This window comes from Typopeltis vanoorti, chromosome 16 (assembly GCF_054136105.1).
Source record: "Typopeltis vanoorti isolate ZY-2024b chromosome 16, IOZ_Tvanoo_1.0, whole genome shotgun sequence".
Classification (NCBI taxonomy): domain Eukaryota; kingdom Metazoa; phylum Arthropoda; class Arachnida; order Uropygi; family Thelyphonidae; genus Typopeltis; species Typopeltis vanoorti.
The window spans coordinates 50,790,447-50,802,569 of NC_143564.1; the positions used below are offsets into that span (position 1 = coordinate 50,790,447).

At 36.4% G+C, this 12,123-nt stretch overlaps 1 protein-coding gene across 2 annotated transcripts in view; it reads right to left on the reverse strand.

The window, feature by feature from the left end:
• Positions 1–12,123, reverse strand: part of LOC150098013 (transport and Golgi organization 2 homolog) — a 160,260-nt gene that overhangs the window by 43,534 nt on the left and 104,603 nt on the right. For both annotated transcript variants that reach the window (XM_090406381.1, XM_090406382.1), the window contains exon 5: positions 8,153–8,226. In XM_090406381.1, the coding sequence (XP_090262507.1) occupies positions 8,153–8,226 (74 nt within the window). The remainder of the gene's footprint in view (positions 1–8,152; positions 8,227–12,123) is intronic.

Here is a 12,123-nt window from a genome sequence, read left to right on the forward strand (position 1 = left end):
ACAGTATTGCTATGAGAGAATTTGGTGTAGCAGAGAGTAATATTAGACTTTGGCATAAGCAAAAAGAATCTTGAAAAAATCCCCAAAACGAAACGTACCCGTCGTGGAGATGTAGCATCCTTTCCAGAACTCGAAGAAGAGCTATGAATGGATTTTGACGCAACGACATGGTAACAAGAAATGCAATTCGTTTTCGAGCTCTACAAACTCAAGAATGGTAAATTCAAGGACACTCCAGGTATTTCATCTTTTCTTGCTTTGCCTGAGTGGTGCAACAGATTTATGGAATGCAAAGCATTAACATCACGATACCGAACAAAAATTGTGCAGAAGTTACCAAAGCAGCTTGAAGAAAAAGTGCAGTCCTTCCATAAATTTATCATAAAATTATGGAAGTGTCACGGATATGAACTTTCCCAAATTGGCAAATGGATGAGATGACCATGTACTTTGATATGCCTGGGAATCGAACAGTAAACTCAGTTGGTGAAAAGGGTGTCTTCATAAAAACGCCAGGACATGAAAAAATGCATTTTACCGTTGTTCTAGCATGCATGGCAGACGGAACCAAATTAAAGCCAACAGTGATATTTAAAAGGAAGAAAATTCCGAAGCACATGAAATTTCCACCAGGTGTAATTGTTCGCGCCAATCAGAAAGGTTGGATGAAGAATGTGTACAATTGTCGCTGGATCAAGTATGATACGTCCAGGTAGCTTGTTACGTCAACAATGCATGCTAGTCTGGGATATGTTCCGGGCGCATTTAACAGAGGCAAGCAAAGAGAAAGCACGTGAGCTACGTACAGACCTAGCAGTCATACTGGGAGGTCTAACTTCCGATTTGCAGCAGCTTGATGTCAGCTTGAATAAGCCATTTAAAGATCACTTACGTGAAAAATGGAGAGAACGGGTGTCATCTGGTTTGGTGAAGATGACAAAGGGAGAAAATTTTCAGAAGCCTGAGATCACCCCTAGTCACCAGTTGGGTTAAAGAAGCATGGGATTTGATACCATCTCAAATGATTCAACGCTCATTTCTTAAATGTGGAATAAGTAATTCAATGGATGGATCCGAAGCTCACATCATATACGAAAGCAAGGATGACGCACAACAAATTGGAGAGTATGAAGACGATGACGACAACTGCTACACTGATGACGCAATCCCTACAGATGAATTTATAAATGAAATGTTTGATGACTCAAAAGATGAAGAAGAATTTAAAGGATTTTGACATTTTGTTTTAAAATAAATATTTCTTTCGTTAATTTGTATTGTATTATTTATAATGTTATGGAACAAGATTAACAGATCGCATTATACATGGACATGGCATTTTAAGGCTAGTTTTCAAACAAAATTTCTAGTTCGCATTATACGCTACTTCATAAACAAAAACATGAAGAGCTCTTCATGTTAAGCCACTTTACAGTTTCAGATTTCAGCAATTCTGCTGCTTTTTTCCCATAGAATGATAAAATAGATATGGCGTCCTTAAGACAGAAGACGTAACTTTTCATTCAACATTTCCCCGAACACTGAATTAGAACATCAACTCCAATTTCTTCTATTTACTAAACACTTGTTGACAGTCTTAACTCTTCCTGCTTAAAGATTCACAATGCTACGATTTCTTTTCGGAATTTACTATTAATATTCTCCTGACTGTCATATGTTTTTAAAAACTTCCTAAGAACAAAATTCTCTGGCTGCCATTTTCAAATTTTCCTTCTCTCCCAATACTTTTTTTTTTTGTTTTGTTTCCCCAGATACTAAATGCTGTCTCTGTCAGCTGTCATTCGCCCATCATTCTCCTTGGTGAGCATGCACACTTGATGTAAATGGCAAGCGAGAAGTTATGTATAACGGCGGACACATTTTTATTTGTTAGCGTAACAAATACCTCAACACTTAATTTTAAATTACAATAAAAAAAGATTGAAACCATTACTACTATCAGAATATAATAAGCAAATCAATTTTAAATGCTTTATATTTCATTTTTACAAATCAATAATGGGCATCATGCAAATGATGACTATACATTCTATGAAACCAAAACCAATAATATACTAACCTATGTAAAGAAACAATTGTAAAAAGATTCATAATTTTAAATGATTATTTTCACACATACATATTAGAGTACTTCTTATCATAGCAGCATTACAATGTGCAGCCTTTGCAACACTAGCAATATGCCCTTTAAACTTCAGTTTACATTCAAACATCACACATAAATCTCTAATGCCATCCACTTCCTGACATACTTTGCCAGAGACAATAAGTTACTCTAAACTTGTGCTCTGGTGTTTTCATTGTTATTGTGAGTGCTTTCCATCTAAATTAACACTTTGAGTTTAGACCTACTGGGACTTAAAGAACTCCTGTTTCCTGACCATTTTTAGCTCTATTTAAAAAAAAAAACGCTATGCAGTATTTCTATGGAATATCCAAATAATTATTTTTTTTTGTCTTTTAGTTAGCATCTTTGACAATTAATTGGAACAAAAATTTTAGTTATACATGTAGTGTGGAAAAGGTTGCAAGAAATCAAGGTTTTTGAAAAAAAATAAAAAGTTAATTTTTTTTATTAGTTTCTACTTATATTTACTTCTTTAGTGTTCAAAATTCAACAAATTCAGTCAAAATATTGCTCAGATGTTACATAAATAATGAAAATTATAAATAACATTTGTGTGTGTTATTATTATGATGAAAATATCATTTTGGTGTACATCACTATAATTATCCACAAAAGTCAAGTGGTAAATTATTGAATTAGGCCATTCAGTTTTTGAAATGCCACAACCCCTCGTGTGTGATCACGAACACAACTTGCTGAAAGGCCTCGAATCTGGTCACCCCTCGTTCGAAGTTCTGTGTCACTGTCGCTTGACTCTGCTTCCTAATGTTCTGGATCACTGTATGTCCAATCATCTAATTCAAATCCTTCATTATCGAGTATTAACTCGAACATTTGTTCTAATTCGTGTTCACTCAAGAACTGTTTTACATCCCTGCTTTAGGTACCACTGGGTCCTGCTCTGTCCACGGTGACAGAGAAATTCAAACTGATCTCTCATGGCACAAGAAGAGAGTTGTGAATCCCTTATATTGTTTAGATTGGAGCAGCCAGAATTATGACGACACGATATAATATAAACATGAACATATGCGATCGTATGTGACGCAGCGGATGGGCAGGCGTTACAATATACTAATATAAATTCCTTTTTTTTACTGATAAAAGTCAACCATCCTCATGGACAATGAAGATGAAGGTTCAAATTTAACTACAGTGAATTTCAAGCATATATTATTATTTTCGGAATTTTTTTAATTTCGCAATGTAAACATACATAGATGGGATTCTGAGTTCACGCATGATCGATGTATATTTACATCGATAGGACTCAAAGCATTCATCATCTAACAGAAATCTTAACAGCGGGTACTGAGGAGCGGATTACTTTTGCAACCTGTAAGTACTTATAGTGCATTAAATCAGATATCTTTCCAGTTCTAAATCAGCCACGTATAAGTGCCCACTTTGCCTACCATACGCAGCAAAGATGGGCGGTAACAAAAGCCAACAACGAACAAGCACCCCGTGTCTAGCCAGTGCAGCACCGTCGATCACCTGCTGACAAACCCACCACCTGATGCTGCTGTAAAACTGGTGTCACAGATTAAAAAAAGGGTATATTCTGCAAGTTCTGTTGCTAATGGCAGCATGCTCCCTGCACCAAAATAGACAAATCGGTGCAAAAGCCATTTCTCTGTTTGCTGTGCCTCCCTTCAATAAAACAACTCCTGAAATAGATAAATGTGTCAAAAACATTGAACGGCACATCAATGCCATGAACGAAACTTTTTCTGCCAAAATACGAGCAGTGGAAGCTAAGCTCAAGCAAATTGATGACCAGTGGAGCAACACCAGCTCACCTTTGTCCGTGAATGAACTCTGCGACCTAATAGCATCAACAAAAAATTCAATGCTGTTATTTTGAACTTTTCGACGGAAAACAGAAAATCATTAAAAGAAGACATCAACAAATTAGCTGAAGAATGCAACACGTCAATTCTAAAAATAACGTCAGGCGCTATCGTTTCAGCCCCATAAATAAAAGAAAGGATGGAAATAACTTTCCACACCTTGTACAAGTAACTTGTGATACTATGAGAAGTACATGTAAATTAATCACAGTGATCAACAATAAGTTCAAAGGCACTTTCCCCCAATTGTGCATACATGCTCGACCAGACCTAACATTTGCAGAGAGAACAAGGAAGCCAGCTCCAAAGAGAACTTGAAGAAAAATGTCAAAATGGAGACACCAGTTGGATCATCGACTACAAACAAGTTAAACTGGCACAAAAATCAAGTGATGCCACTAGTAGCCACCATGGAAACCAGTATGCAGGCAATGCATAGGAAATGTGAAAGACGCTTGTGGTCAAATACATGCCTCGCAGAACCTTGCAAATCCACTTCACCAACATCAGTGGTCTAAACTCCAATCTTAATAGCGTCCACTATCACCTTGAATTTACCAAACCCTACCTACTCTTTCTGGCAGAAACTCAAATCTCACCTCCCTCCAGCACTATTTATTTCAACCTTCAAACCTACACACTCTTTAACTCCTTTTGACCCAAGGGTGGTGTCTGTGCATACATCTGCACTGACATACCTTGACAGAGAGCACCCAACCTAGAATCATCCAACTTTGGCTTTGCCTGGTTGAAAACATCCCTTCCTCATCAGACAAATCCATTTGCTGCCTCTATCACTCTCCCAATGCAACCAACCACTCTGAGCTCTTTAATTTTCTCTCCTTAAAAATTAATTTTCTTCAATCCCACTTTCCCAACAGTGAAATTATTCTCCTAGGAGATTTTAATGCCCACAACATCAGCTGATTTTCCTACTGCAGTTGTACAGATCTTGCAGGTAGAGATGCTGAAACATTTGCCATCACTAACTACCTTACACAACTTGTTCAGATGCCAACCAGAATACCAGATAACCCAAACCACCCTAGATATCTTCTTCACCAATGACCCCTCAAAATACAAAATGAAAGTAGTGGGGTCCCCCCTAGGTAATTCTGACCACAATCTAGTGCTCATCTCTTTCCATTGCAACAACGCTTACACGACCACTCCTACAAGACTAGTTTGGCATTATAACAGTGCCAAGTGTGACAGCCTCTGCAACTTTTATGCCACATTCCCATGGTTGGACTACTGCTTCCAGCCTTCCAACCCAACATATTCACCTAACTTATCACCAAAGCAGGAAACTAGCATCCTGTCCAAATGGCAGCTGAGCTTTTTGGTCTCTCACCAAAGCAATTGGCTGTAACTTCTGCCCAACAATAATCCCACCTTTACCATACCCAGATGGATCTATTGCATCATCACTAACAGAAAAAGCCAATCTTCTGGCTTCACACGTTGCTTCCAATGTGTCCCAAATTTCCAGACAGTTTGAGATTTCTCTTCTTGGAATTACCCTGACATCAAACCTCTCCTGGCATAAACACATCACAACCATTGCATCCTCAGCTTCAAAAAAACTAGGATTTCTCTTTCGCTCAAGATGTTATTTCACCCCTGAACAGCTGTTAACATTTTTCCAAATCACAAATCCGCCCAGTTATTGAATACTGCTCTCACATATGGAATGGGGCCACTAAAAGCTCCCTCAAAATGGTTGATTCAATACAGAGGAGAGCAATCAGACTTATTAATGACCTATTGCTTACCAACTCACTCCCCCCAATTTCACATAGATGTCTGGTTTTTGCAATATGTATATTCTACAAATATTTCCATGGGAAATGCTCAGCTGAAATAACATCAATAATTCCCCCACTCAGTACTAAGCTTAGAACACATGCAGATGCTGCTCAACATCCCTTCACAGTGCACCTAGAAACAAAGAAAACATGTTTCTTTTCCTCTTCCTTCAACCCTGAAACCAATGTCTTGTGGAACAGTCTCCCCTATTGTGTTTCCCAAGGAATACAATATACAGTCATTTAAATCAAATGTAAACAAGTTCCTTCTTCCCCAGCCCACTACAAATACACGGTACTAACATAGGTTGATCAACCAACCTCTCGTGTATGAGCTCAACATAAAAAACTTCCTGCAGTACGACACCATCAACATGGTACACAGCCTTATATTTCTGCACTCCAAAATGCAACCACACCTTGCACTTATTGATATTAAAACTACAACCCCACTCCTTTGTCCAAGTAAAAAGTCTATTCAAATCTTCCTGAAGGGAATTAGCACAGTGCTACCTATAATTCTTCCCAACTTTGCATCATCAGTAAACAACTGAAGATTCCCAGTCAATCCACATGATATATCGTTTACAAACAAGTTGAACAGCAGGGGCCCAGAACCATGGGGCATGCCACTGGTTACCTTCTCTTTTGAGACACTGCTCTATCAAACACAACCTGCTGGTATCGTTCAGAGAGCATCTCTGAATGATTCCATCTAACCAATCTACTATCTATTCCCATCCTCTGCAGCTTGTACACCAACTTATCATGAGGTAATCTATCAAACGCTTTTGCAAAGTCCAAGAATATCATTGTATATGATTCTTCTTTATCTAACAACTTGTTACCTTATCATAAAATGCAAGTAAATTGCTAAAACAGGACCTGCCTCTTTACAAATCCATGCTTACCATCATAAAGAATGCTATGTTCATCAACCCAATCCTGTATACAGGATTGGGTTGATGAACCAATCCTAACCATTATGTCCAACACCTTGACCACAACTGCAGTTACAGCAGGTCTATAGCTGGTATTATTTTGCCTTCTTTCCGCTCCTTAGCAACCCTACCCACTGCAAAATGACTGGATTAATGGTTTATGTATTATTTTTCATTTATCTTGTAATATAATTTGATCATCTACATATCAATTTATTAACAACAGTTCACGGGATCCACTGTATTATTATTTTTGCATTTTTATACTTTGATCAATATATATGCTGAATAAAGGTGGAAACAAAAAATCAAACTAAATCCATGATTTTATCTATCTCTTTTGTTAATTTATTTATCATGGTTGCCGCAAGTGGTCCAGGAGGCCTGGTATCTTTGGATGCCTGGTTTGAGACATTAGCTTTATGTTACCAGTGTTACATCTCTGGGGCTTCCTGTGTCTGAAGCCTAGCAACGTACCACAAGGGTGACACTACTGGCGGGGTAGGCATGGGAAGACTGTCTCAATCCCTTATTGCATAAACTGACTGAGCAAATTACATAAATCATCAAATCTCTGAGTGTGCATTTGATCTATTTAAATGCTAGTAAATCCATGCTTGCAACCTAGATTCTTTGTGCCAATCTTGGTTTGTCTAAAGTTTATAGTGATTTAAACATTGTTTTGAAAGAAACTTTAATCCTAGGATTATATAATATTATTATTCATATATATCCAATTCCTTTTACATACTGTTTCTTCCACTTTAAGCTTTTTTAATAGCCTCTATAACACAGAGGCTATCTTTTTAAACATTTCTTTCTTTCTTTTTTTTTTTTTTGTCTTCGAATTTCACTAATTTCTTGATTCCATTGTGAAGTTGGATTATTCTCTCCTTGCAAATAACTTCACATTGGCTGAATCAACATTTTCTTCAGATTTTCCTATAGAGTCTCCATGGTTTAGTTTTTATTTTCCAAGGCTTTCTTTCCCCCACAATAATATTTGTATATTTGATTCACAAGTTCATCTCTGAGAGTACTAAGAATTGTACACATTTTTCTTTTTTGGTTCTGCCCTTTCTTATTCATATACCAAAATGGTGAAAAATAATTAAGAGGATGAAATGAGTTGAGTGTTTAACATATTGTCTATTTTTGTCAATTTATTTATGCAAGAATATTATTTCTGTTGTAGTGATACTTTTGGTTTAAATGAATGTGAATTACAATTTTCCAGTATGAACATATGCTTTAATTTCTATACTTGACCAATTCAAGAAAGGTTAACTGAACTTGTAGTCAACAAAACACAGCATTCAACATTTCAGAACTGTATAATAAGTCAAAATAAAAAAGTTCAGGTTAAAATAAAGCACACATATTTAAAACTCTTCACCATACCTGAACCAAGTGTAACTGGTTGATTATTGACTGCATTTGTAAAATATGAAACAGATGTTTGTTTCTTTGAAGGCCTATAGCAAAAGTTAAATAAAAATTTATTATACTGTTATATATATGATTATGGTATTCATAATTATGTTTCAACAGTTACAAGCAGATAAATCTATGAACCAGCAATTTCTATAGAAGCACTAATCGTCTTTCTATTATTGCATGTTTCTTACTTTGCTTACCTACTTTAATTCTATCCTCACATATCTGTCAAGAAAATAAACCATCTCCATCTCAATAAAGCATTTCTTTCATCTAAATAAAGAGAAGGAACTCTAGGTCGGAGAGTGTTAGATTTGATTATAGTGTCGGAGGGTGTTTCATTTACATGCTGAACTATAAAGCAAGAAATTATGAAAAACTACATTCAGCAGAATGGTATCAGCTGCTGGATGGGAAGAATATCGACAGTGCATGGGAAGCATTTAAAAAATACTTAAATGATACAATATCAGAATGTGTCCTGAGAGTTCGTAGAATAAATAGGGTAGGAGTCAAATAGATGTGTAATTTTATTAAGCAAGAGATTTGTAAGAAAGGGATAATGTGGAAGCAATACTGTGTGCATAACGATGATGTCCGTTATCAAAATTATAAGCAGCAGGCTAGAACAGTCACAACTGTTGTACGGAAAGCTGAGATGAGTATGAAAAGAAACTGGCTCAGCAAGCTAAAGACAACCCACAAGAATTCTATTGATATGCTGCAAGTAAAAGAAAGAGTGAACGTGAAAGAATAACTCTTCTGAATGCAGATGGTGTGAGGGCAACAGATGTAGAAGAGGGTTTCAACTAATCAGTGAACATTTTGCTAAAATCTATCAACCTGGTGTATGCAACATTAAGTTCACTTCAATGAATGAAGAAACTCAGATGTATCAAGATGAGGTATTAGAGCTGTTGCACAAACTGAATAAGAATTCAGGAATAGTGACATATGGGATATCAACATAGGTGCTGGCTATTCCTTTGATTAGGGATTATAATTTGAGTCTCAGAACAGGGAAGAATAGAAAGAATGTATGGTAATCCCAATGCACAAAAGTGATGCAAAGACTGATGTATCCAACTATCGACCAATCAGAGGGATCAATAGGTTTTATGACTATTGATTTCTCTCAGACCTAACACATTGTTAACCCCCCCCCCACAATCAGAATGAAAGGACTGTTCCATTTTTGAGTCACGTATCTACTATTCCAGCTTTATCATATTCATGTGACAACAACTGAAAATATTTCGTATATTTCATTGAAGTGTGATACTGTTTTACACACACATATATATGTATGTATATGTTATGTTGTACAAATGTTCAACTGCATCAGTATAAGACATTATCATTAGTGAAAAGATTAAGGAATACTTTGAAGGCAGATTCAAAGAATGCTAAACAGGTTCTTTTCATCGACTGTAGTTGCCAATTTTATTGAACTTTCTACTAGGATTTCCATAATTTTCTCCAAATTTCCTTTCTCATTTGTTTTCATTGCTCAATTCAAAACATTTGATTTTGTTTGACATCAGAAACCTCAGCATATATATCTAAATTATATATGCTGAAGCGAAATAGTGAATCCAAGAAATGACAACAAATTGACATTTCTTTAGGAAATCATGAATAATCACTTTAGAATTAGAAGTCTACGGAAGAACAATCAATTGAGAAACTTCCAATGGAAAATGAAAAGAAATATAACTATCTTTTTAGAAGTGGAAATTTCAGTGTCACAGATACCTATTAAGGGGTTGCTTAAAGATCAAAGCCCAATAACTGGGAGGAGACCTCAACATCACCTTTCAGGAATGTGGAGAACTGACTGGGGCTTAAACCACAAACATGAAGAGATTTCAGGCAGGCCGGGGTGTTGCGGGCTAAACAAGGCTTACACTGTTTTCGCCAGGGAATCAGGGTGAACAGTGAAAAGTAAGCTACTGGAACAAATCTGAAAACACACCCCAACTCAACATCACCAGAGTTAAAGATCAGTACTATCAACATAAGAAGCCTGAATGGCAAAGAAATGGAGTTAGCTGAGAAATTAGATAAGTACTAGATCGACATAATAAAGACGACTGAAATAAAAAAGACAAAAACTGGTGAGATCTTGCAGAGTAATAAATACAAAATATTATATTCAGGCAACAACAATCAAGGAAAAGAAGTTGTAGCCATAGTATTCAACACTAAATACGAGGCTAATCTTCTTGAATGGCAGGCAGTTTCAAGTAGAGTAATGTGGGCAAATATCAGAATGGAGAACTGGACAAAAAGATTTATTTGGGCCTATGGTCCCACAGAAGATTCTACTAAGGTAGAAGTGGAGGAATTTTTTGAGGCTTTAGAGAAAGCAACTGACACAATGAAAAAGGAAAAGTTGGTCCTTGTTGGGGATCTAAATAGCAGAGTAGGAAATGATTGCCAGACATACAAAAATATTTTGGTAAAATTTGGAGAAAAGAGTGAAGGTAATAATAATGACAAATACCTGTTGGATTTCTGCTCAGGACATGGACTGGTTATTACTAACACCATGTTCCAACATAACAATGTGCACAAATTCACATGAAGAGAAGAGGCAAGGAATAAGAAAAGTCTCATTGACTATGTTATTGTTGATAGTGATGTTTTCTCCCTGGTGAGAAAACATCAAATCCCCTGTACACTCTAGTGTACAGGGATTTGAAATTGGAAGTGATGATTATTTAGTCTTGAGCAGGATAAAACTGAATTTCATATTGAAAAGAATTACATGTAAGAAAGTTTTAAAGAGAATAAAAATTGAGCAGCTCTCAAATGTGAACTGTAGACTAAAATACACAAAAGATTATTGAAGAAAAAATGAAAGGGTTTCAGAACAGGAACCAAACCTTGGAGATTCAGTAGCAAGCTTTGAAGAAAACCCTGATTGATTCAGCCAGAGAAGCATGTGGTGAGGTTGTGTGCAAGGATAGAAAAATCAGAATGCCATGGTGGACACAGGAAGTTAAAGAAGCAGTGAAGGAAAAGAAGAAAGCATATCAAAAGTTCTTGGCAAATAAATCAGCTTGTGCTCTTAGAGATTACAGAGACAAATGTAAGAAAGCTAAACACTTCGTAAAACTAGCTAAACAAAAGTCATGGGAGGACTTTGGCAAGAACATAGAAAATAAATATGAATAAGGTGGCAAAATATTCTGCAGGTTGTTGAAGAAGCTTAGAAATTGATGAAGAGTGCTATAAAAGGAGTTAGAGATGATAAAGGTGACACGAAAATGGGAGAAAAAGATATCCTTGAAGTATGGAGTAATTACTTTGAAAAATTGCTAAATGAAACAAGCAGTGATAGGACAGTGGTGAAAAACACTAAACAGGCATGCGGTCAGGAATACATATCCATACTTGAAGTTGAAAAAGCCATCAAAGGCTCGAAATGTGGAAAGGTAGCAGTAGTAGATGATATTCGACTAGAAATGCTGAAGTATGGGTATAAACGTCTTGCAGTGGCTGCATTGCATAGTTCAGAAAGCCTGGAGAGAGGGACGAATTCCTGATGATTGGAGTAGAGCTCATAGTACTGTTAGATTGTGATAGAGTGGAAATCTATATATCCCTATCTTATCACAGTCTAACATGCTTTTTTTTAAACAAAAGAATGAGATAAATACAGTAAATTGCCCCTAAGTGTAGAATAAGTGTTATGTATATATAAATCAAGTATGTTCTGTTATGAAAAGGTTAATTAAGTATGTTTTTGTGCCATTTGCGAACATGTTTAATTTAGTATTGAGAATGTAAAGCATTACCAGAGCTTTAGAAATTAACCTGTGTAAAAGAATTTATAAAATGTGAGCACAAATCCAACAGATGGGGGGGTGTCAAGTTCAAAGGTCGTAACGGAAAGGAGGGCTCGCCCCAAGTAAACAATGACGTCATAG